Source organism: Salvelinus sp. IW2-2015, linkage group LG22 (genome assembly GCF_002910315.2).
Source record: "Salvelinus sp. IW2-2015 linkage group LG22, ASM291031v2, whole genome shotgun sequence".
Taxonomy (NCBI): domain Eukaryota; kingdom Metazoa; phylum Chordata; class Actinopteri; order Salmoniformes; family Salmonidae; genus Salvelinus; species Salvelinus sp. IW2-2015.
The window spans coordinates 22,089,903-22,117,460 of record NC_036862.1 but is presented as its reverse complement, the minus strand read 5'-3'; the positions used below and the strand labels follow the sequence as shown (position 1 = coordinate 22,117,460).

At 44.9% G+C, this 27,558-nt stretch overlaps 1 protein-coding gene and 1 pseudogene across 1 annotated transcript in view; both read right to left on the bottom strand.

Annotated features, from left to right (window-relative positions):
* The window catches only part of LOC111982682 (max-binding protein MNT), a 36,465-nt gene extending 28,211 nt beyond the window's left edge, over positions 1 to 8,254 (bottom strand). The window contains exons 1-3 of the mRNA XM_024014299.2: positions 6,741 to 8,254; positions 6,537 to 6,614; positions 6 to 186 (exon numbers count right to left, since the gene is read on the bottom strand). Coding sequence (XP_023870067.1) covers positions 6 to 186; positions 6,537 to 6,614; positions 6,741 to 6,864 — 383 coding nt within the window. The 5' untranslated portion in view covers positions 6,865 to 8,254. The remainder of the gene's footprint in view (positions 1 to 5; positions 187 to 6,536; positions 6,615 to 6,740) is intronic.
* Positions 8,255 to 9,500: 1,246 nt separating this feature from the next.
* LOC111982681 (RNA N(6)-adenosine-methyltransferase mettl16-like) overlaps positions 9,501 to 27,558 on the bottom strand; it is a 36,098-nt pseudogene continuing 18,040 nt past the window's right edge.

Sequence of the window (27,558 nt, the reverse complement as noted above, 5' to 3'; positions counted from 1 at the left end):
TGGACATGGAGGGGGGTGGCAGTGGGGGCGGGACAGGGGCGGGGCGGCGCTCCGAATGGGGGCAGGACTCTTCTGCTCGGGTCACATGGTTCATCTGGATGGGGGAGTAGGAAGTGACATCATTGCGCCTGTGGGTGTGGTCAGACAGCTGTTGGAGGCGAAGCTTCTCCCTCAGCTCATTCTCCTCTGTGGGGAGAGAAAGAAGGCATGGTTACAGGCTAGAGCACGTTAGCAACCGTTAGAGCCGAGAATGYTACCAGCATTTCATTCAATTTATCAACAAACATTTTGATTGTACTAACTTCGTCAACAAAGGAACATCTGAAAAGTAAGTGCAAAAACATTTCTCCAAAAGCCACCGTGACCATCTAAAAAAGGAAACTCCTCCATAGCTCTGGGACGGCAGTTAGGTTAGCTCTGGTAACGTAGACTTCACCACCCACTGGGTTGACAGCAATGACCTCTMACCTCTGCCATGACCAGAGAACATCGTTTTCAAATAGGTCAAGCAGCATAGGTTAGGTACCAGCAGAAACATGTCTGACAACATTTCCAGCGTCATCTGACTAATCTCCATCTAGTGAGTTTGACAGCCGGGTTCACTCCCAATGAATACTACAATCAATAAMCAAAAACAGGGGAGGAAACTAGGATAGCTGGAAGGAAGCATTCTGCCATCCATTCACCTAGCTAGCACACTATGTTCACAGCTTATGTTGCATGTTCTGAATTGAAATATGATGCCAGACACCTCAATAGGGCTTTTATAATGCTGACATATGTTCATACCAGACCTGCAGGCAGACCTCATCCTGCCTCCTGGACCTCTGCCAGCTTATAAGAGCTGTATAATGCAGCCGCAATGCCTTGCCAGCCAGAACCTTGAGACTAGTTAGAAGAATTGACATATTAAAACAGAGCTCGTCTTTGAGGGAATCCTGTGGGCCCTGGTCAAAAGTAGCGCACTATATAGTGAATAGGTGCCATTTCCGAGGCAGCCAAAGTCCTATATTTATACAACTCATTAAGTTGCTCTTGTTGGCACTGGCTGGCTACAAGACAAAACTCAAATGCTGTTTATTCTTTTTATGAGTGGATTTACACACTTACAGGTCTGCAGTAAGACAGGAGGACTGACAGTGTATGTGTGGTAAAAGCTGGGCTGAGCTCAGTGTGAGAATTTTTTTTGAAGAGGAAGTGGGGTATATTCCAAGGTCAGTGTGTTCAAGTAAAAGCAGGTTTTATGCCTCTTGCCCAATCCAAGTCATACTGTCATAGTTCGAATGTAAAAAGGGATATGTTCTGTTGGGATATTGCAAGCTTCAGTAATTCCCCAAACTAATCTTCTTACTGGGGACCCATATGCAACGACTGTAGTATGTGCCGGCCTAAATACTGTAATGAACTATTTGTAACTTTGAGCTGAAGCAGAATAGTTTTTCTGAGAAACTTCCATGTGTGATATCTCCACATCTACTGAAAGCCCTCAGAAAGAGAGAGCTGCAGGACGTTGGAAACACATCAGAAAATGTATTGTGGCAGCAAATCAATTAGACAAAGCTTTTATTCAGCCCTCTAACCCAACGTTGTGACTGAAAACTGAACAAACACATTGTGTTGATGTTAGTGCAGTACTGAGATTGAAGACATTGAAAAATTGTAGCGCAAAACGCTCCRTAAACTTGTCTGTTATTTAGGAAGCAACTTGTTTGTTAGAACGTTTCAGTACTGATGCTCTTAACATTAGGTCCACGTGCGGTCCTTGAGAATGAGCTCCAATTGCGTTTTCCTAGCTCCTTCAACACATTCTCGTCTCAGAGTGGGGGAGAAAAGACGACAACCTGGACAAGCCAGAGAGACAAAGGAAGAGAGGGGGTTGAATCCCTGAGTTCTAGCAACGACCTTAACTCTCTTCATCCAATCAGATTGGAGAATCACCAACAGCATGCGTTTCAATGTGTAGATACTAGGGGGGCGGGGGAAGGGGGTTGTCCAGTTGCTATGGTAACAGTGGTGTTAGAACCCGTCAGACACAAGCGCTTTACAGCCATCCTTTACATCAATARGAGGTTGAGCAGAGCCGAGCTAAACATGGCCATTACAGCACGTTAGCTACACAATGTTCCCTTCCCTTAGACCACCATATCCAATTCAGTGGGAGACTTCTCAGAAGCGTGGGATACATTGAGGACATACAGTGTGTRGATTGGGCCCAAGCTGTGGTAATTTACCTGATTAGAGGGAGGGGGAAGCTGCATGTAGTCGAAGATATTGACAAAAGCGAAAAGTCTCAAAGCATAAATAACAAGTGTATGTGTGTGTGTCTGTCATAATAATGCTATCTGGCTGTGCATCTTCCAAAAGAGGCCAAGGCACACACGGAACAYGATTTTGCAGTTAACAGAGACATTGGACATATTTTGTTCAGAGCCAGGCAATAGGAACAAGCAACAGCTCTACTCTCTCCAGCACAGCAGAGGCCTGGAGGCCAGATCGTCACGGTGACATTGAAAGCCTCCTCGGTCTTAGATATGAAGAGCTGATGTTGTTCTACATACTGCCTACTAAGATTAAACAGAGTGGTTCAAACTGAAACTACATTTTGGTTGGCCTTTTATAACAATAGTAAATTGTTGATCAGAAGAGGTCTTTGTATGTTTGTTCCTTATCTAGAAAGAAACAATTTGCCTTTATACTGACCTGAGCTAGACCAACTTAAGTTAGTAAAAATGTATATGTCCAAAACCCGGGGTTGTATTCATTAGTGCACACTGTAGCACTGTCATCAGTGTAAACACCGTCATCAGTGTTTAACCTCCACCTCAGGCCTATCTGGTACACTCAATAGTGACAAAGCGCAGTCAGAGTTCAAAGTTCAGCAGCCCTGAGAAGATTCAGTCCATTAAGTGCTCTTCTCCCACATACAAGAACAACCCATAAAACCCCAGGAGGCCTGGATTGGTTAGGCCAAACCCCAGAARGACTGGATTGGTTAGGCCTTGCTCAGTCACACTCCCAGGGTAGGATTCAAAGGTCAAACAGAGTATTAGTTAAAAACAGAGCYAGGAATAAGTYCTCCTCTACATGCATCTGAGAAGGATGGTCCTTTAAAAACCCATGACATACTTAAACCACCGTTTAAGTGCAGAGTGTTGTGAGCTTGTCATTTGTTGAACAGGCAGTGGAGGTGTCAAAACTCCTAAATCAAATAAAATTGTATCAGTCGCTTAAACATATTTTCCAGATGTTATCACGAGTGTAGTGAAATGTTTATGTTCCTAGCTCTAACAGTGCAGTGATACCTAACAATACACACATATCAGAACGAGAAATGTCAGAGTCCGGTAATATAAATATATACTGAACAAAAATATAAAAAACGCAACACGTAAAGTGTTGCTCCCATGTTTCATGAACTACAATAAAAGAGCACAGGAATTTTCCAAAGCACACAAAAATATTATTTCTCTCAAATTGTATGCACAAATTTGTTTACATCCCTGTTAGTGAGCATTTCTCCATTGCCAAAATAATCCATCCACCTGACAGGTGTGGCATATCAAGAAGCATGATCATTACACAATTGCACCCTTTGCAGGGGACAATAAAAGGTCACGAAAAATGTGCAGTTGTGTCACACAACACAATGGTCACAGAAGTCTCAAGTTGATGGAGTGTGCAATTGGCATGCTGACTGCAGGAATGTCCACCAGAGCTGTTGCCAGAGAATTGAATGTCAATTTCTCAACTAACTTMATTTTAGAGAATTTGGCGGTATGTCCAACTGGTCTCAAGCGCAGACTACGTGTAACCACACCAGCCCAGGACCTCCACATCCGTCTGAGACCAGGCACCTTGACCGCTGATGAAACTGTGGCTTTGCACAATCTAAGAATTTCTGCCCAAACGGTCAGAAAACGTATCAGGGAAGCTCATCTGCGTGCTTGTCATCCTCACCAGGGTCTTGGCCTGACTGCAGTTCAGAGACAAAACCAACTTCATTGAAGGTGAGCATTTGCCCACTGGCACTCAGGAGAAGTGTGCTTTTACAGATGAATCCCGGTTTCAACTGTACTTTGCTGATGGCAGACCRCGTGTATGGCATTGTKTGGGCGAGCGGTTAGCCAATCTCAACGTTGTGAACAGAGTGCGCCATGGTGGTGGCGGGGTTATGGTATGGACATGCATTAGCTACAGACAACCACAAATGCATTTTATCGATGGCAATTTGAATGCACAGAGATACCATAACGAGATCCTGAGGCCCACTGTCATACCTATCATCAGCCGCCATCACTTCATGTTTCAGCGTGATCATGCACAGCCCCATGTGGCAAGGATCTGTACAGAATTCATGGAAGCTGAAAACATCCCAGTTCTTCCAGAGCCTGCATACTCAGACATGTCCACCCATTGAGCATGTTTAGGTTGCTCTGGATCGACGTGTACGACAGTGTGTTCCAGTTCCCGCCAATATCCAGTAACTTCGCACAGCCATTGAAGAGGACTGGGACAACATTCCACAATCAACAGCCTGATCAACTCTATGTGAAGGAGATGTGTCGTGCTGCATAAGGCAAATTGTGGTCACACCAGATACCGACTGGTTTTCTGATCCACGCCCCTCTCTGGGGTATCTGTATTCCCAATCATTTGAAATCCATAGATTAGGGCCTAATGCRTTTATTTAAATTGACTGATTTCCTTAAATTAACTGTAACTCAGTAAAATCTTTGAAATTGTTGCATGTGGCGTTGATATTTTTGGTCAGAGTATATGATGGTGTGTATAGACATTATATTAATAGAAAYGGTGTGTAYAACAGTAGTTATATAGGATGAGCCTTGACTTGGTTACAGTATATACATATGAAGTGAGTAAAACACTATGTAAACATTAAAGTGACCAGCATTTAATGACTATTGACACAGGTCATTACTCCTGTCCTCTCTCTGCAAATGAATGAGGCTCATGGAACTGACTGGTGAATACACAGCTGTGGATAAGGTAGAGGAAGGGGTTGTTRCTTCTTTTACCATTTTGGTTCTCAACCAAAGAGTAATCAGATGTGAAAGCATTGACCYAAGGCGTGAGAGAATGACGCCCACTCCTTGGTTTCCGGTAAGATCKGAGGCATAGTTGAGGATAGCCTAGTTCTCGTGCTATTTATAAACATACTTTTGTGAATCCAGGTGAGAGTCAAGTCTGGTATAACGTTACTGCATTAGTTTGTCAATTAAAACACTATTTTCATTGGTAAATTGGTTGACTCAAGACTGCCATGTGTTCTTATATAATAACATACACCCTTTCAAAGTACAGGAAAAACTTGAATAATGTTTGCACTGTTTGCCTGACTTACTACTAAAGATCTATTGAAATTTTGTCTGGTTGTGTTTAGCTCTATGGCCTTGATAGGTTGGGGATAAAAACATGTGTAGTTCCGCTTATATAACCAAAGCAAATAACAGAGGAGTGAGTACAGTAGAAGGGGAGAAACACTGCCCTACTTTCTTCCACACTGATCTAGCAGCAGCAGCACTAGAGAGAAGAGAACAGGGAGGGAGCGAGGGGCCTCCCGAGTGTAGGAGTGCCGAGCATGCACGTGGTGAAAGGGGCGGTCCCCGTTACAGATGAGGCGTGGTCAACTTGGACACGTCACCAGCAACAAGCAAAAAAACATTAAACGATTAGCGTGCTAGCCGAAGGTTTCTTTACTAGGAATGTTCTATCTAGCCTACATTTCAGTTTAAAAAGTGGCATGTACGAAATCACATACATGTAAAGGTGTATTCATACAGCCATTTTAGGAATTCAAAAGATTGAGCGCCACAGGAGCCGAGAGGGAAACCTGAATCTGTCATATGATCCCCTGATATGTCAGGTCAGATGATGTAAAACGTCTTCAGCACTCGCGTCGCCACCGCCCTTTACTGAGATGAGTTGTTTTTTAATGTAAAATAATGAAGAAGGTTACTATACGACTTTAAAAGTGGTCGCTAAATGTTAAGCTTACATGGTTTTGCCGAAAGATCATAGTTGGAAACATATAAATAAACACGATTGTTTCAAGATTTGAYAGGAGGCGTCGATCGACGAGTTTGTAATGCAGTAGATTTCACATGGCTACATTGTGTCCTGTCACACATCCAAATTATATATTTGTAGCCAACTTCTTTGCACAAGGATCCAATCTGAAATAGGCTACTTTTTGAAATCACACCTCCAATTGCTCAAGACATTTAACTCTGTAAAGCCAACTAGACAGTTGAGACAAGGACGTCTGATTAGTCACGACCCCCAACGCAAACAAAGGCAATACAAATCAACTGTGCACTTAATCTTACATTATGAACCAAATGTTTAATTATGAAGGGAAAAAATGASTGAGGTTAAATGCATGCAGATTCCTTTCCCAGTAGAAAGATCTTATAGATTTGACACATCTAAATAACTATTTACTTTGATCCTTTCAAATCCTAACGTTGAAAGTATCTAAAAAAAAAAAACGATAATTGATTGTAACCTTTACATACCACGTGCCTTCTGTTGTTGCTGGGCTTGCAATTCCAAAAACTTGGCTGCTTCTAAAAGCGTCTCGATGCTCATTTCTTCTACGTATTGGAAACAAAATGTTACAAGCAAAAATTAAGCGAATGTTACAGGCTATGCACTTTATTTTTCAATGTAAGGATCCAGTATTTCAGTCAGCAAAATTGAAGAAAAAGGTAATCGGATACCCCTCGTAGAAACTCTTCCACATACGTAGAGGAGTTGCAACAAGATGGCGCTGAGTATAGTAGGTAACAAATCAGGGCCAAAAGCATACCATTTAAGACCGCCCACACATGTATTCCCTCCCATACACTAAAATAACAAATAAAACACGACATAGATCWTTGAAATGAACTGACATACTGGCATTGAATTTCATAATGCTACAACACAAACTACACGTTTTCTCATGGGTTCCTAATCCACGATTTGTCTGTGTCCGTTCACGACAACACGTTTATATATTATTAACATATCATTGCCTAATAGCTAATCACCAGCCGAGAACAACAAAGTATTGAGCTTGCACACATGGGCAAACTRGTGGAGTAGCCATCATTCTCATATTATGATTCGGTCTCTGGGTCAGTGGTCTTAGCAACCAGCCATCATTGACCGAGGTAGTTTGTGTGTATGCATTGATATGTAGGCTACGTGTTGCCTTTTAAAAAATGTATCTAGTTCTGTCCTTGAGCTGTTCTAGTCTAATGATGTTCTGTAATGTTTCATGTTTTGTGTGGACCCCAGGAAGAGTATTGGGGATCCTAATAAAATACCAAATATTTACCACCATACATGTATTAGTCATCACAAATGTCTGTTTAAAGTAATGTAAAGGGAAACATGTWTTTATCGACCGTGTTGCAAACATTAGCTGTAGTTGCCATCATAAAGGTACAAGTAATCATACAAAGGGCATGGTGGAATGTTTAATTAACAAACAAGGTGGTACTGGGCGGGRCGGCTTTAAACAAGAGCAATTCGAACGTTTGCTATATAAAGAGACAGTACGCTTTTCTCGCCACATGGCCGAGTGTCGACGACCTTGCGCCAACTGGCTGGCTGTTCGGTGAGTAGTCATTTTCCTCAATTTAACTCTGAGCGGTAACTGCTCTTTTAGTTTGTAGATCTCTTGCACTTAGGTAATTAACAATCATGTATCTTAATGCTTGTTTGTGGGTTTTACTGGATTGATAGCTATTTTCAACTGTTTTCCAAGACCAAGGGTACCATAAATCCAAACCAATCATTTAAAAGTGGCACCTCTTGTGAATGGAAGCAATCATGATGTATCAAAAATCTAGACTATCTATTACAAGCCTGTTGTAATCAGCACACTGTTCTATTTTTCACACTGACCTCACATGATTCTCACACACACAGGAACTGATCAAGTCAAAGTCCTGCTGTGTATGCAGYGGTGACCCCTCATTCAGGGCAGGTCACCTGTTTTGAGCCCCACATTTGTAGTATAAAAAATAAAATATATGTATGTAACTGATGTGAAATTGAGCCCAGGTAGGGGCGAGGAGAGGTACAGAGGCTATACTGTTACATATACACACCACATTTTTGGGGGCTTGCCTGTTTTGCATGTTATTTTGGCATTAATACATGTCACATCAGTTTGCAAACAATGTAAAAAAAAATATATAATTGTTAATTGAGCTGCATACATACGTTTTTTTTTTTAGTAAGGCAGCTCCAAAATGCAAGGTGTTTCAGCCTAGCTCAGTGCTTTCTGTGGTGGTGGACTGAATCATGTCAACATCTTACTTACAAAAGTCTTAGCTAGCAATCATCATGAATCAAGTCGACAATCTACTGGCAAATCCTTTTAATCCTTGTCATATGAGGAGAAATTATAGATAAAACGTATTGTGCTCATCGGTCAATAGAGTTACACAAACAAATTGGAAATTGCAAATTCAACAATCTGTAGTCTGGAAGGAATCAGTGGCTAACTGCAAGCATTGTAAAGCAACCACTAATGTGAGCCTGCTATTCAATGGAGTGCCCCCCCCCCCCCCCCAAGTTCCCACAATATATCCAGAGATTGCCAGACTGATGAAAGTTAAGCAAAATTTGCCCACGAAAGACCACTGTGACAATTATTAGGCTATTTTCACCAATGCGGTATTGTAAACATCGTTCGTGGCCGGTGTGTGCTTGCCAACTTTTTTGTACAGCTTTTACAGTGCTACTGATAGTAGTGGGGGTGCGCAACTTCAGCACACAACATAATAAAATTGTTATTTGACATGTCAAATGAAAAGCTTATTTAACGCATCAAATATTGTTAAGAACGCCGTTTGGGTCTTGCATGTCAATGTGCCTCACCCTAAATTGTCTATTTTCACCTCTTAATTTCACCTACTGTTCCAACCTGTTTTAGAGAAATKTAATCATCAAATATTGTAAGAGCTTTCATTGTTTATATGCCCCCTTTATTTATCCTACCGTTCTGACTTGTTGTACAGGGAGTACACTGTAAGAACGGCCCACGTTCTGAATTCTGTCGCTGTGCTGAACAAATAGTTATGACTATGTYCGTCGTCRCTCGCTCATTAATGTCTTAATCAAAATTACAGATGGCCTCTTATCCGCTTGTCGTTCCCGTATGCCATAGTTTGTACATCTCAATTGTCAGTAGAAACCACATTTGTTTAAGCAAGTCAGCCATTTTTTTTTTTTTTTTAAGGCAGTAAATGAGGCTGAATGAATTGTTTCTCTGCCAGACAAGGCTCAGCTGAAAGTCAGGTGTAGCAGTGGTAAGGTTGGGACAGCTTTATGGAGGCCCTAACAGTTTGTGGGCATTGTTTGTCACCATTATAGTGCAATTAATGTATTTAGTGGCTTTGCTGGCATGCATCCCAAGTGACCCCACCACCAAGATGCTAAAATCGCCACTGAGTGTGTGTCCTAAGAACACACAGCAATGAGCAGGAAGTCAATCTTTTTTTATTTTTAAAGCACCACTATGTGATAGTGATACAGTTGCACTCACAGAGCTGTGAACTCAAACATACATATACACTGTCTTTACAGYTGSACCATCGAGCACATCCTGACTGGTGTTATCCTGTCTGGTATGGCAACTGACCTACAGATGGTGGTGCGGAYGGCCCAGCGCCTCACTGGGGGCAAGCTCCCAGCCACCTAGGACGTACATGCCAGGCGGTGTCTAAGAAAGGCCAGAAAAATTGCCAAGGACTCCAGCTACCAGAGACATGGACTGTTTTCCATGTTCGCAGGCGGTGCTTCAAGGCTCAGACCAACAGACTCCTAAACAGCTTCTATCCCCTGGCCATAAGACTGGTAAATGGCTAACTACTGCTCTCCCTCAGGTGATCCACAGTTCTCTCTCTACCAACTGACAAGATGCTGCTGCTATAATGATTACATTTATTACTACCATAAYGCTGCTGTTCATTGATTTAGATATTATTACTGTCACTGCATTGTTGGGAATGAGCTCTCAAGGTAAGAATTTCATGGTAGTGTTTTACACCCATGGTATCCTGTGCACGTGGCAAATGAACTTTGGGTCCACTGCTGGACCACTTTTCCTGGTATTCACCACTAAATCCCTGCTCAGGAAGTTTGTGTTTGGCTGCAACCTCATGTGACAATTGCACRTACAGGCACACGAAAGACTGGGCATCCTGCATTTGGTTTAGTTTTAGCTAAAGTGTGTGTGTGTATGCAAAGATCATTCATTACCGACTCAAGTCAATACGACCATCTAATTTGGCTGGCATCACTTTCTAATTGTGATACTAAGACAGGCCACATAGGTGGCTACCCAAAATGTGCAGCTATGGACTGCCCTCTTGTGGCTGCTTATGGAAAACGCATCCTAGACATGTCTGGGATAGACTACCTGTGTGTAAAACACTGACTGAACATGGAAATACACAAATAACATGGTACTAAAACATACAATTACCAAACTTGATTTAACTAAAATGTCTAGTCATTACAACCTTGACAAGGAGACTTGCAGTGAAACTGTACTGGACCTGCAAATAAGTATTTCACATTCACTATATTTTACACAAACACTGGACACGACAGAACAATACCGGTAAGTTATGTTCTCAAAGTCCCTGCCTGTTTGTTTATTTTCTCGCTTAATGAATTCGACCCAGTACTACAGGCCAACTATGTTCCATTATATCCCCAGTGGCTTGGCCACCACTAACAGAGTGTTCTTCAGGTAGGTACACAGTTGGTTCATCATGTCCTTGTTTTGGCCTTCCACCCAGTGGATCTCCACAGCAACGTCCTGCTGCTCAGTCTTCACGTTCACCAAGCACTTGAACAGGAAGTGTTGTACAACGCTGGGGCTCTGTGGCTGCATCACTTCCTGTCCAGTGGCACTGACTTCCTCTTCCTGTGTTTCGGTAGGTACTTCCTGTGGGGTGGTGTTCTGTGTCGTGGTGAGTAGTGCCATCTGTGCCAATGTGATATTGGGTGTTGTAGAGGTASAAGACTCCATGAYGACATCCTCCTGTTCCGCTGTTCTCTATTGGGACACAGCTGACCCCCTGAGAGTTGGCGCCATCTGCCCTGTTGGTCCCGGACTGTGGAACACTGCCTGGGGAGTGTGTAAATCTGAGYGTGAGCTATATGGGATGTGTGGAGTGCTGCTGGCTCTGTGGGTGCTGGGCTAAGGAAAGAGTGGTGGAAGTACCACTGGGGGGCGCTCTGGGCAGCTCTGAGGTGTGGGCCTTGGTCTCTGCGTCTCCCGTKGATCCAGGTGTTCTCCACAGCCGTCAGGAACAGACTCTGCTCCTTCCTCCCACAAGGGACACGCTTGTGTAGCACCTGCAGAACACAGATGACACGGGTTGCTGTGCATTTTGAGTCTACAATCTATGATTTGTATACCTCTGTTGGAGAAATTGGGTTAGGGTGTGTGTTTGCAGAAAAAGCATGTCCATGAATGAGTTGTGTACATGTAAATGCTTAGAGTTGTCTGTGTGTGGCGCGTAAGTGTGTGTGTGGTGCTTGCGGTATGTGTTCCTTACAGTATGAGTGTGTGTTGCTTGGGGAGTGTTTGATTGCTGTATGTGTCAGGGTTTTTTTCTGCACAGAAAAGTATTGGGCGGGCCACCTAAGTGTTTTTTCAGGTCGACTAAGTCCAAACAGTAATACAAAAGTGTTTGAACAATTCTTTTTTGGGGGGGATGGAAAATMATTTTTCAGCGTAAATATAAAACGACAAGGGACATATACAACAAATATAAGATCAWCATTGAAAACTAACAATAAAAGCTAGTCAGGGAGAATCTAAAACTCRATATGACATTTCCTTAATGTTTGCGCATGAGAACAAGCTTGTGTGGCCTACTACTTCGTGGCTGAGCCGTTGTTGCTTCTAAACGTTGTCACTTCACAATAACACCACTTACAGTTGACCAGGGCAGAAATCTAACAAACATCCTGTAAATGTTTGTCTATGGAGATTGCATGGCTGTGCCCTCGATTTTATGCAACTGGTGTGGCTGAAATAGCCGAATCCACTCATTTGAAGGCATATATATATATATATAGTGCATTAACCCCACAAAATGTGAAAAAAAGCCAAAGGGGGTGTAGATTATATGTATACACAACTGAAATATTTTATTAAAGTAACTGATGGTTAATAAGCAGTAATGGGCCGTCACTACCATTATGGGACTTTTATTCTGTGTTATAGCATTCAACCTTCAATGCATTTAATGTAATTGAAACCAACTTAAATGTGACTACATTTTTTTGTAACTGAAACCGACCTCAAAGCACTAAGCCAGGGCAAAATGCATAGAATTACAGGAAATTCATTTTAAAACCGCAAAATTCTCTCAGCTCCATGGCAAAATGTGTATTGAACTGCAGGAAATTAGCTTTAAAAACCAGCTGCATTTGCTCTCTGCCAAGATTGGTGCCTTAAATTCTTGCCCGCAGGTCTGGATGGGCCGACTACCACCTAAGCCCCTTTTTTAATCCAGAAACAACCCTRTGTGTGTTTACCTTTAGGTCACTGTGTCTTCTCCAGCCAGGCAGTGATGGCCTCCACAGGCCTGGGGTTGGAGGGACAGCCTGTAGAGGAGGCCTGGGACTGCAGCAGCATGAAGGACAGTGGCTTACTAGACTTTTCCAGTTTCCTCTTCTTACTGGGGGGAGACTGCGGTGAGGGAGATGGAAATAATTAAATATCCATTGACAGTATGTGGGATTTACCAAGGTACCATTGTCATATTCTTCTCTATTAAAAACTTCTGGTGAMGATGTAGTCACATACTTCAATGAATGTAAAACACTTATTTGGAAAATGTGAATCCAAGATGACCGTGTGGAGACTGCTGGTAAATGCACAATATCAATACCCACACAGTATGTTGTTCAGACAGGCATGTTAGTCATAAACAAGTACACTGGGACAGCATTCCTGAACCTGAAGGTGCTAAAAGACAAGTTTGTCCCAGTTCCACACTCATACTGCACATGTCATCATACACCCGAGGCACTCAAGTTCACTCTGACCAAACAAACAAGGTTAGACATTGACCACGTGAGCTGGTAAAGTCTCACTGTCCTAGTCACCATGGAAACCCCTCTGGACGGCTGGGGTATGATGAGGATGAAGTGAGGAGAGAAACAGATGGAGGGAAGAGAGGAAGTAAAATACTTTAGCTCACTCATTCTGTGTGACAATGAGTGAATGAAAGGGGGCTTAATGGAGAGCCAGAGGAAGTGAAGAGATAGTCTTGGATTCCTGGAACCATTATGATGACTCCTGTCTGTTTAGACCAGCTCACGCCACGGATGAGTCACGACCTGCATACCTCTCTCACTCCTTTTCTCTCTCTGTCCTTCCCGTGACTGCTGTTTTTCATCCGCAGCTCTCCTTAGCTCATCTTAGTGTAAATGCAATATCAAAACACACCACAAGGGGGAGCTCCTTCCATGTGATTTAGTACTACGCCCCTGCAATGACATTGGCCCTGCCTCAGAGCTGCTACTGGTGCCATGCTAATATGGTGGAAGCATTCCTTATCTAAGCAAGTCCACACATAATGATGCCACAGGGCTCTACCTTATACAAACAGTGCTATAGGTCAACATGTCCATAMCATTTTATTTAAATGCACCCAATTGCCAGATCGGGTCTACAATGAAACAATGCAATAATGACATTGTAATCAGTCAGACAATACAGCGAACTGACCTGCACGGAATGGAGGACTGGATTACGACCTTCAGACTGGTTCTAGATCAGTTCTCTTATCCTGTGAGATAATGTAATTTSTGTGGTGGTATACTTTAATGAAGACAGCAATGTTTAATTCATGTATTYTCTTTCCATAGAAAAAAGGTAGCAGACTGGTCAATAGGAGAAATGTGTCTAGTCTAGACTCAGAATTGGGTTCAAATACAATTTTTTGTATTGGGCTCTATTAAGATTGCATGGCTCAAAGGAACCAATAGAACAATCGCWAAACTACAAGCTCCCCCGCCCATCTGGCACTCCAGGAAAGCTAAAGCAAACAAAAGATTTCAAATAGTGTTTGAACCCAGGTCTGTCTAGTGAGTCTATACCAGCCAGGCCTTGTTATAGCTGCTTCATGTGTTTCTGATTATTTCCCAGCCCTTCTCTCTCTGCTCAGTAAGCCCCTGCAGCTCAAAGGAAGAGGGAAAAATCTATACAATCCATCAAGGATTGCAGCCTGTCTGTACAGCACATCGTTGACATAGATACACACACATCAACGCAGTACACACACTCATATGCACGTACACACAAATTTATACACAAAGAGATAAACATGCACACACAGGAAAACACTTACACAAGCAAATAAACAGAAAGCACAGACAGGAAAGGACACCTCATCTAGTCTGATGTGTGTACGGCTTTAAATCCACTCTTCGATCTCCATTGATTCATCTTTACTCTTTCTCTCCCTCCCTTTCAGTCTTTCTATTATTAATCTGACTCACCCACTCCCACTTCCTCATACACTCAAATGTGTGCTCAGTCCACACACAAGAAAGATAGCTTTCTGTATTCTGTTTTGACCACACCTCGCACTAGTCGTCTAGTGTAGCCAGTCTGTCTATTTCTCCCTCTCTAGCAGCCAGTCAGCCCCATTTGTCCAACTAGGACTCAAGCCTGGGAAATCAGCTGAACAGAGCCTCAGCATGGCTCCCCAGATAATAGGCCATTATTCAATTACTGACCACAAACACAGACAGATCAGCAGAAGAGAGATGGCCATTTAACCATTTAACCTAGATAGGGATAGCCCCACCCCACTTTTCCTCTCCCTGTGGGGCCACCAGAACCTCAATACCAGGGTCTCTTGTTCCTGTTGACCTCTGACCCYTGCTGTAAATCTTCTGACTGGCTGCATGCCAGACACACCCGCTGTACTGGGCCCACAGTGTCACATGACAGTCAGAGAACAGAGACCAACAACAGAAGCTAGAAGGTCATGAAATAGCCTGGCCTCCCCTTAATGCTCTCTCTTTGATTCTCTCATGTCTTGTTCCCTCTAATTCTCTCCAAGTTTCCTTTTATGGTCTTTGTACCTTCATTCACTCTCTCCATCGTCCTCGATCTGTCTCTCTCCCCCTCCCTCTCTCTGTTGTGAAGGGATCCGATTCTGTCCATGTGCCTGGTGAGACTCACTTACTGCATTACACATCAGTCAGATGTGTGATCTCAGAGCTATTGATTGAATCACCAGGATGTGTTAAAAACACRGGCTGTGATGCCACAGAGGAGCTAGTTACTAGTACACAGGTGTCTGCTCTAGTAATCCATGGRTTAAGTAGGCCACAGACACATGTACACCCACCAACACACAGTCATATGCACAATTCATACATAGACAGACATATCCCCCCTCCCCCAGGTGTGGGGTCATCCACACACTCCTCCCCAGTCTGCCTGGTAATGATACAGTGCTCCACTGTGTAAAGAGAGAAGAGGAGAGGGCAGTAAAATGTAGGCCAATCTTTCTGCTCAACTGCCTTTGTGGTGAAAGGCAAACGAGACTACACAAAGACCAAAGAAGTCGTTCAGATACTGTAACACTCCACTTCCCACCCCCACACCTCTCTAGCTCCCTTTAACTCTCGCTCTTATTCCCAATATTACCAGCTTTCACACTCTCACATTGATCTCTGATGCTCTCCCTCATCTCTCTCATCTCCTCATTCTATCACTCCCTCAGCGGCCCAAAAGCCTAATGGCATGGCGTGCATGTGCACACACTCCTGCCCTAGCAATGGTTGCCTGGATACAGCAAATTAGGGGAGGGACACAAACATCTCCCCAGAGGGCGGGTTGAGTGTTGCCTGCGTTCTCTAAAGGAATGGGCTGGAGAGTGGAGTGGGATGGGCCGCAAATGCATTATTAAGGAAGTGTGTGGAGGTTGGGAACGTCTGGAAAAGCAGCAGGGGTATAGTTAGGACATRCCCCTAGATGACTGGGGAAGAGGGAGCGAGAACACGAGAGAGCGAAATGCTATGATTATGCCTTCCTCTTCTACTCTCCCACTATAGATGAACTGGTTGGGAGAGGACCCGAGGGGTACCGCTTACCAGAGCCAGCTTACCAGAACASTAACTTCATCATAGAMACTCCAGGCCAGAGCCCAGCGCATGGTCCGTCCCTGGCAGAACTCTGTGTGGGTCACTTTGGGCACCTGGGAACAGAAACAGACTGATAGAGAACACTAATAAAGAAGACAACACCAACAAGCGTTAGCAATACACACATGTAGCTCTGCAGAGGCACATTTCCAGCATGTCCAGGTGATGGAGAGCTGCACTACGTCTTTCAAGGTGTGAACAGCACACATTTACACACAGTGCTTACAGTGCCAGAGCTGAGCACTCGTGAGAAGAGCCTCCAATAAGCATGAAGATCCGTGTAAAAGACTCTTCAATAGTATTCACTATCCACTTGATACCGCCTCCCTTCACACTCACAATCAATATGTGGTGGGTTTCAGTGGGGAATGTGCCCCAGAGATACAGGTCAAAGGTCAGGGAAATGGATCCCAGAGGAAAGAAGACACATCTCTCTATGAGAGCGCCATGTTGACCCGTAAACACTCACCAAATTAACCAAGCAGCGAGAGAGAACGAGGAAGATAGAGAAAAGTGCGCGAGAGAGATAGGGTGCAAATATCATTAGCATATTAATTAGGTCTCCTATTCCACCCCCACCCTCTTGCCTGCGCTGGACGTTGGCCAAGGATGCACTCACACTAATGAGCAGTGACACGCAGCGACAGCCCTCTGACACCTCTGGGGGATTGTGGGATGGTCCTCCCCCAGTGATTGACATGGTGTGTGTGTGGTTAACACCCTTGGGAGCTGCTGTGATGCCATTCTGGTGCCAGCTGCCAGTCATCCCCAATGAATGGGTCTGATAATCTGAGGTAAGCGACTGGTACAGGCTGGAGACTAACCTCTATAGTCAGATAGTCAAGTCAGTTAGCAGTCATGCGCTAGGGGCTAATAGCTAGGATAATGGCGCTAATGAACATTAGCGGCGCTGACCTACTGTGTGTGTGTCTAAGCCTGGTGTGTGTGTAATGTGTATGTTTGTGTGTGGGCCCTGCCATGCGTTTCAGTCATGCAATACTAATAGAAATCAGCTCAATCAGGTCTGGGCTGTGACATTGTTTAGCCAGCGTATTAGCCAGGCTTGATCCGTTACGGTTCAGAGGAGGTATTAGATGGTAGGAGGGAACTCATTCAACCCTCCATTACCTCACCTTGTCATTGGGTATGTATGGGGCATTCAAGTATGTTAACTCACGCCTGGGCTTGGTACAGTGCATATGTGTGTTGTACCTATTTGCATGAGCTGTGTGTATAAGACCATGTATGAGCATCTAATGTCGTCTCGTCGGAGCTCCCATTCTGACAAGTGTCTCAAATATATCCAAGTGTGTGTGTGTCTATGTGAGCACGTACGTGTGTGTGTGTCTGTGTGAGCACGTACGTGTGTGTGTGTCTGTGTGAGCACGTACGTGTGTGTGTGTGTCTGTGTGAGCACGTACGTGTGTGTGTGTGTGTCTGTGTGAGCACGTACGTGTGTGTGTGTGTCTGTGGGCTCACCCCTTGTTTTCTCAACTCCTCCTTCAAAAGGTGCCAGGCTGCACTTCTTTCCCAACATACAACTGTACCATCTGGAAGAAAAATGATCTTAGGAGTGTGTGTCCAGCGGCCTGGGTATGAACTCCTGTCTAAGATCAAACACGCCACATATATTGGATCTCCCTCCTTGACTCTATGGGAAAAAGATCCTAACGGACTTTCTGTTTTTGTAGTTCTGAGGCAGAGTGGGTAACTACGATTTCAGCTGTAGTTTTAATATATATATATATATATATATATAAATAAGAGAGACAGCAAAGAGAGAGGGGCTAGAACAACAACGGGACCAGTATGAGTCTCGATGGAGGAGCAGAGCTTTGATGTCTTGGCCCTGAGCAGGAGAGCAGATCAATATCTCTCCTCTGCAATGAAGAGATGAGTCTATTGTAATCGATACAACAGCATATAGAGCTTCAGTATTAACCAGCAAGGAGAAATAGACAGAGACAAACCGAGCAGGGAGTCAATCTGGATAGGAAAACTAACAATGCATGACAAACCTTGTCTGGTTAGGTTGCCTTCCTGTCTAGATTAATTAGGCCTAGATACTATATATCTAAGAGCAATGCTACGTAAGGTGAGGATGGAGTGTTTGTTATGTGAATGTCAATCTTTTCAAGACATTCTTTTTTGTATACTTTTTGGCCAGTAGTTCTGAAAGTAGAGCTTTACGTCCCTGAAATGTGCATACTGTCACATATGCTCTGCTCTGTGTGCATGATGTGTACAATTTTAACGTTTCTGATCACTGTATTTAATGTACAGTTACAAGATGACATGTCRTMACACCCTGAGTTGTCCTGAACAGAATCATCCTGTTTGTTTATTGTGAAGAGAATTCGCAGCTGAACACACATCTGAATGACTCCTTTCTACGCTCACCTAAATTATGATCTGTTTCTCTCAATTGCCTTGAATGCTTAACACTAAGACCATATTTTATAACTTAGCTAGTCATGTTGGCAATAGAACAAGCTTTGAAATCCTTTTCATGCCCAGTGACCCAGATTGCGATTTATAATTGACCGTTTTTCGATTGCGTTAACAACTGTAACTGTGTGATGGCGGGGATAGCGTTGTGTTCCAAATGACACTACAAGTGTCTTTGCACAGCTAGGAGAGCTTAAAAAAAAMAMCTTATAGTTGAGACTCTTTGAGTCATAAAAGTGCATTACAATTACTTAGAAACKGTGCACTCTTTTGACCAGAGCCCTGTGTGACCACTTGGGGAAACCAGTTAGTCCTCTCACTCAAACACTTTGTTGTTAGTCTTATGTTGCACGTACCCCACATTTACCAGGAATACTCTTATGTTACTCAAGGTAACCAGATTATTCTGTTATCAACAAATGTGGCGAAAAAGTACAGTAATTGTAAAATGCACATAAAATCAACAGTGTAATGTTTGGATTCAGTCTTGTCAGGTGAACTGTTGTGTATTAATTAACACATTATCTCCAAACTGCTCCTAATCAATTGCTACCAGAGTTATGCATATTCTTTTCATATTTCTTCTGTAAAAAATATTTCAATGTAGCTCTATCCATATAGGCAAATTCTCACAAGTTTAAAGGGTTAAAAGGGGAGAGGACACCCAGTAMCTTTACACAGCACAGACTACTACAGCCAACCAGATTTGAACAAGGTTTTGAATAAAGGTTTAATTAAATTAAATAAGAATTTGGTGACCTAAATGGCATTCATTGAAAGCACTGAAAGGTTTTGGAATGGGAACAGGAAACAAGCCCACTCTGAAAAGTGTACACTGTGTTTGAGGGCAACACAACACAAAAACCAATCTGGCTAGATAAATATCAACTAACAAAAAAAGCCGGATGAGCTTGATGGCATTCACTAAAAGTCTTGAAAGATTGGGGAAGCGCCCACTCAGAGAAGCACCTGCAGAACGGAGGTACGGGAGGGACTTTTGGGGGTGAGAGGATTTTGGGTAGGGTTGGGGGGGCAAAAGCCTCGCCTCAAGTGGCACTATGAAATATTGAGGACCTGTAATATCCCCAGATGTTCCCCACTTTGTCATGCAGAGAGGAGGCTGAACATTCATGTTAACACACACACACAACAGCTTCCTCACTTCCTTCCTCCAGAAAGACCTTCCCTCCTCAAAAAACTAAAATCTCTCATGGGGGTCAGACAAAAGCATTCAGATTCTTGGCAAAGTCGTATATTTCTTTACAAGCAAACCTCTCCAAGAGTGATTATCATATCAATAAAAGACAATAATTAGCAGAGGGCATCACTTTGATAAGGGGGAAATCAGCTCCTTTTCCTGGCTGGTGTTTGGGGTGTGCTTGACTGTGTGTGTGTGTGCGGATGGTGTGTGTGTGTATATCCGTGTGTGATAGTCTGGTGAGAGTAATTACAGCTCAGTGTTGTTGAAGGGGGGGGGGGGGGGGGTTGGAGAGGGGATGGTGGGTCTCAGAGGACCAATCAGAGGGGCTGGCTTGGTTTCCGTGGACACCTGGCAGTAGCTCTGCTGTCCCAGCAGGCAGTGTGTGGAGTGACAGCCTGCTTACTGTTGCCTTGGCCCCAAACACACATGGCAGGAGAGGAGARAGGGAGGACAGGAAAGAACAAAAGTCGGAAGAAAGGGAGACTAGGGCGGGCACGCCTTCCCCTGTGGCAGACACTCATCTATGGTCTTTACACAAGCCAAGTGCACCACCAAGTGTGAACACACAGACACATGCACAACCAGGCAAACAGACAGAGGGAGACAGACACTTTTCCCCCTGTGAGGGCCACTCATCTTTCCACTGAAACATATGTGCACACCGCTGCGCACACACACTCGTGGTTGACAATCATCTTTCCACACAAAAATATGGTAGTGACACACACCTTTCATGTCAGCCACTTGTCTCCCAGTCCCCACGCATGCGTGCGGTCTGATTAACTCTAATAGTGCGTATCTCTCCCACTGCATCCATGTCTCACTCCACTGCACCACTGACAGGCCTTGTAATGGTGGTGGTGGTGTGTGGAGGAGATCTGCACGCCCCACACACAGCTGTTCCCTGTGGGCGTGCGGATACTGCCAGGGGGTGGGTGACTGTTTACTCCTGGTGCCAATTCATTAAACAAACTCTGGGTGACAGCTCCATCCCTGCACCCCATCTGTCCTGCTCTCCTCCATCAGTAGGCCTCTCATTCTTCAATCTCTTACCTTTCCTCTCATCCAAAATTAAAAAGGTGCATTTGTAACAGAAGGTAATGAACAAACACCCAACAACACCAACACATAACCATCAGCTTTTTCTATATTATATTTGGGGTTTAGGAAAGTGGCGCAGATATGAAGCATGAGCAATCTGAAACGATCTTGAACGCTACCCCACTTCCTTCTGTGAAGGCTCAATGTACTGATGGGGACCAAAATGTTGTGTTTGTGTGTGTGAACGCAATATGCGCGTGCGTGCTGCGTGTGTCACTCTCTCTCACCGCAGGCGTGTCTTGAGTTGCAGGCTGTCATGGATGATCCTCTTGACAAACTCCAGCTCTCCGCCCTCAGCCATGATCTCTGTCACCCCACCTGTGTTCACTGAGCTGGGGGGAGGACGACGAGAGTTCCTGGAATTTACCCCCTGGGGAGAGGAGGACGGAAAGGGAGGGGATGAGGAGGGGAGGAAGAAGGGAGGGGRAAAAAAGAGGTGCATGGGGAGAGAAATAAAGGGTAAGAGAAAGAGGAAATGTGACAGGGGGAAAAAATGAGAAGAAAAATGAGAAAAAAATGATCTGTGAAAAGGAGATTAATAAAGCGGTTATTCCAGATACTCAAAACACTTTCCATCTAAAAGAGGCCTACCTTAGCCTCTAGTTGGTTGGCGGAGAAGGGAGGGTTACACATGCAGAAGTCATAGACAATGGCCGACTCCTCTTTTAAAGCGTCCATTAATAGGGTCTTCTGGGGAACTTTCACCACTTGGACATGAGACAGGGCAAGGACAAGTTATCAACAAGGTTTCAAGCCATCTTCCTTTCAGTAGTACATTACATTGCGGCTACCAATGGCCAACTTGCCACTGACYTTTGATGAGGTCATAGAGGTTGTTCTGCTCTATGCTCCTGGTGTCTATAAGCTATAAATCAGCTATAGCCTCTCATAGCACTACATAATGAAACAGTTCACCTTTGATGAGGTCCGAGAGGTTGTTCTGCTCCACGTTCCTGGTGGCGTAATCAAAGCAAATGTCATCTACCTCAGTAGCCAGGTAATGCCAGCCGTTCATAGAAGCTCCCAGCAGGGGGTAGATACAGGATGCTCCAGTACCTGGGGATATAACACACTACGTGAGGAATAGGGTGTGTGTCTGAGTGTTTGTGTCTGTGGCAGTCTATTTAATGCCACTCCCRCTGTCTCTTATTGTCCATAACAGAATAATAAGAGGTGAGCCAGACAGGCCTGGATGATCTGATCATGGCCCTGGTCTCTGTTAGCCTCTTATCTAACTGACCACAGTGAGGTCCCCTGGGGCAGTAGAGATGGGTGAGATGGCACCCGGCAGGTCAAGGCTTGGGAGAGTAATTCCCTGTGGATATCCATCAGGAGAGTGACATCTCCAATCAGCTTACAGAATGGACCAGGCACCAGGGTCACCAATCACTGACCTGTTTCTCTCTCTAATGAGCTGACACACATCACAGTCTCTGATAGAGCAGGAAACCAGCCATGACATGTGGATGGGGATTTGGCCAGTGATCAACAGGAAATATATGTGGGATCTGAAGGTGGACGTGCCAACAATCATGCAGACCCTCTCTGCCAGTCTCCCTGCCAGTCTGTAATGCCCACTGGCAGCCAGCTGCTCTGGGACTAGTTAGAGTCAGCCTGTATTAAAAACATGTCTCAGAGTAGGAGTACAGATCTAGGATCAATCTTATTATGATCTCAAAGTCTAAACTTATCTTATATCAGCACTACTCTAAGACTTCAAATGTGTGTCTTGGGCTAGACCTGTGCCAGGCAGCACCTCTCTGCCAGCCTGAAAAGTGCATCGTCAACCATAAATCAAATATGCCTTTCAGCTGCCAGTAAATATACTAAATTATTAAGTTTCAAAATAATTTCCCATCACTCAATATTCCATCATGACACATCCATCCCCCTTATAGGCTATGTCCCAAATGGCACCCCAATCACTATACAGCATACTACTTTTGACCAGGACCCATTTGGCTTTGGTCAAAAGTAGAGCACTATGYAGGGAATAGGGTGCCATTTGGGACGCARACACGATGAGTCATACCCAGAAAGATTACTGCTGGAGGAATATACTACAAAACTACAAGTAACTACACCATAACTACCCCTATAAACCAAAACTACAAGCAACTACACCATAAACCCAGACCTTAACACATTTCTTGGAAACTCACAAAGAGCCACTAACCACAAGCCCTAAATCAAAATGGCAAATCAATTCTACCCCAGCAGTGACTACCCTGCCACTTCTCCTAAAGACCACTCTTACAGGCTTCCACTGACACCATGTCACATAAACCACCAATCTTCCAGGCAGCACTCGACTGCATTCACCCCTTCCTCCATATCGCCCGTAGCCCAGTTGCCGCCATATCGCCCGTAGCCCATGCTCCATATCGCCCATAGCCCAGTGCCTCCATTATCGCCCATAGCACCATATCGCCCATAGCCAAGTGCACCATATCGCCCATAGCCCAAGTGCACCATATCGCAGTGCTCCATATCCCCATAGCCATATCGCCCATAGCCCATGCTCCATATCGCCCATAGCCCAGTGCTCCATATCGCCCATAGCACCATATCGCCCAATAGCCCATGCACCATATCGCAGTGCTCCATATCCCCATAGCTCCATATCGCCCATAGCCCATATCAGCCATGCACCATATCGCCCATAGCCCAGTGGACCATATCGCCCATAGTCCAGTGCACCATAATCGCAGTGCTCCATATCCCCAGTGCTCCATTTCGCCATAGCCCAGTGCTCCATATCGCCCATAGCACCATATCGCCCATAGCCCAGTGCACCATAATCGCAGTGCTCCATATACCCCATAGCCCATGCTCCATATCGCCCATAGCCCAGTGCACCATATCGCCCATAGCCCAGTGCACCATAATCGCCCAGTGCTCCATATTGCCCATAGCGCAGTGCTCCATATCCCCATAGCTCCATATCGCCCATAGTCCAGTGCACCATAATCGCAGCGCTCCATAACGCCCATAGCCCAGTGCTCCATATCCCCATAGCCAGTGCTCCATATCCCCATAGCTCCATATCGCCCATAGCACCATATCGCCCATAGCCCAGTGCACCATAATCGCAGTGCCCATAACGCCCATAGCCCAGTGCTCCATAACGCCCCATAGCCCAGTCCCATATCCCCATAGCCCAGTGCTCCATATCGCCCATAGCCCAGTGCACCATATCGCCCATAGTCCAGTGCACCATAATCGCCAGTGCTCCATATCGCCATAGCCCAGTGCTCCATATCCCATAGCTCCATATCGCCCATAGTCCAGTGCACCATAATCGCCAGTGCTCCATACGCCCATAGCCCAGTACCATATCGCCCATAGCCCAGTGCTCCATATCGCCCATAGCCCAGTGCTTCATATCGCCATAGCCCAGTGCACCATAATCGCAGTGCTCCATATCCCCATAGCTCCATATCGCCCATAGCCCTATATCCCAGTGCTCCATATGCCCATAGCCCAGCATGCTCCATATCGCCATAGCCCAGTGCACCATATCGCCCATAATCCAGTGCACCATAGCCCAGTGCTCCATATATGCCCATAGCCCAGTGCTCCATATCGCCCATAGCCCAATATCCCAGTGCTCCATATCGCCCATAGCTCCATATGCCCATAGCCCCATTATCGCCCATAGCGTCCATATCGCCCATAGGTCCATATCGCCCATAGCAGTCCATATCCATAGCCCCATATGCCCATAGGTCCATATCGCCCATAGCTCCATATCGCCATAGCTCCATATCCCCATAGCCCATATCGCCCATAGTGTCCATAAGCCCATAGCTCCATATTGCCCATATCCCAATAGCTCCATATCGCCCATAGGTCCATAGCGCCCATATTGCCCATATCGCACATAGGTCCATATCGCCCATAGCTCCATATCGCCCATACCCCCATAGCCCAGTGCTCCATACAGTGAGGGAAAAAAGTATTTGATCCCCTGCTGATTTTGTACATTTGCCCACTGACAAAGAAATGATCAGTCTATMATTTTAATGGTAGCTTTATTTGAACAGTGAGAGACAGGAAAAACAAAAAAAATATATAGGAAAAGGCATGTCAAAAATGTTATAAATTGATTTGCATTTTAATGAGGGAAATAAGTATTTGACCCCTCTGCAAAACATGACTTAGTACTTGGTGGCAAAACCCTTGTTGGCAATCACAGAGGTCAAACGTTTCTTGTAGTTGGCCACCAGGTTTGCACACATCTCAGGAGGGATTTTGTCCCACTCCTCTTTGCAGATCTTCTCCGTGTCATTAAGGTTTCGAGGCTGACRTTTGGCAACTCGAACCTTCAGCTCCCTCCACAGATTTTCTATGGGATTAAGGTCTGGAGACTGGCTAGGCCACTCCATGACCTTAATGTGCTTCTTCTTGAGCCACTCCTTTGTTGCCTTGGCCGTGTGTTTTGGGTCATTGTCATGCTGGAATACCCATCCACAACCCATTTTCAATGCCCTGGCTGAGGGAAGGAGGTTCTCACCCAAGATTTGACGGTACATGGCCCCGTCCATCGTCCCTTTGATGCGGTGAAGTTGTCCTGTCCCCAAAGCAGAAATACACCCCCAAAGCATAATGTTTCCACCTCCATGTTTGATGGTGGGGATGGTGTTCTTGGGGTCATAGGCAGCATTCCTCCTCCTCCAAACACAGCGAGTTGAGTTGATGCCAAAGAGCTCCATTTTGGTCTCATCTGACCACAACACTTTCACCCGGTTGTCCTCTGAATCATTCAGATGTTCATTGGYAAACTTCAGACGCGCATGTATATGTGCTTTCTTGAGCAGGGGGACCTTGCGGGCACTGCAGGATTTCAGTCCTTTCCGCTCAGTTTTCATAGGGTCAGCTACACATCTGGGGCCACGCACTCAGATTCGTAGGATCAACGCTGGATAGTACTTATATGGCTGGACACCACAAGTGCATAAATCCACACACACACCACAACAACATAAACCATACTCTGCCCTGGCAGTAACCTTATGTCCATCCTATGAGTTGGATTGGTCGACCTGGGTTACAGGTTTGGCCACACCTGAAATTACATGCTCAGCAAGTAGGGATTCTTTGTTTGATCTCACCCTTCTTTGGGCAGATCTCTCCGTGTCATTTAAGGGTTTCGAGCGCCTGACATAGGTAACCTTGGCAACGAACGCTTCAGTCCTTCCCGATCAATGGTGCGCCTCGTATAAACGTTTTCTAATGGGATTTAAGGTCGGGGAGGTCTGGGCATGCCACTCCCATGCCTTAAATGTCTTTCTGAGACCCCGATGATCCAACTCACCCTTTGTTGCCACTTGGGCCGAGTTCCGCATGGATTGGATTGGTGTAGTTTATGGTGTCACTTTGGGTCAACCTGAGATGACATTAGTCCACAACCATTTTCATATGAGCCCTGCGGCTGGCTAGGGAAGTGAGTTCTCAAAGGGAGCACAGATTTGACGTACAACTTCGATTCAACTGAAGATAAATGTGGCTTACTTCCTTTGAATGGCCTATCAAAAGACTTCCTGGCCCTTGGAAATAGTTTCTTTTTAGTGTCCCACGCGTCCGATGCGGTGAAGTTGTCCTGTCCCCAAAGCAGAAATACACCCCCAAAGCATAATGTTTCCACCTCCATGTTGATGGTGGGGATGGTGTTCTTGGGTCATAGGCAGCATTCCTCCTCCTCCAAAACAGCGAGTTGAGTTGATGCCAAAGAGCTCCATTTTGGTCTCATCTGACCAAACACTTTCACCCGGTTGTCCTCTGAATCATTCAGATGTTCATTGGTAAACTTCAGACGCGAATGTATATGTGCTTTCTTGAGCAGGGGGACCTTGCGGGCACTGCAGGATTTCAGTCCTTCACGGCGTAGTGTGTTACCAATTGTTTTCTTGGTGACTATGGTCCCAGCTGCCTTGAGATAATTGACAAGATCTCCCGTGTAGTTCTGGGCTGATTCTTCACTGTTCTCATGACTATTGCAACTCCACGAGGTGAGATCTTGCATGGAGCCCAGGCTGAGGGAGCTTGACAGTTCTTTTGTGTTTCTTCCATTTGCGAATAATCACACCAACTGTTGTCACCTTTTCACCAAGCTGCTTGGCGATGGTCTTGTAGCCCATTCCAGCCTTGTGTAGTCTACAATCTTGTCCCTGACATCCTTGGAGAGCTCTTTGGTCTTGGCCATGGTGGAGAGTTTGAAATCTGATTGATTGATTGCTTCTGTGGACAGGTGTCTTTATACAGGTAACAAACTGAGATTAGGAGCACTCCCTTTAAGAGTGTGCTCCTAATCTAAGCTCCTTACCTGTATAAAAGACACCTGGAGCCAGAAATCTTTTTGATTGAGAGGGGGTCAAATCTTATTTCCCTCATTAAAATGCTAATCAATTTATAACATTTTTGACATGCATTTTTCTGGATTTTGTTGTTGTATTCTGTCTCTCACTGTTCAAATAAACCTACCATTAAAATTATAGACTGATCATTTCTTTGTCAGTGGGCAACGTACAAATCAGCAGGGGATCAAATACTTTCCCCCCCTCACTGTATCGCCCATAGCCCAGTGCTCCATGCCGCCCTGA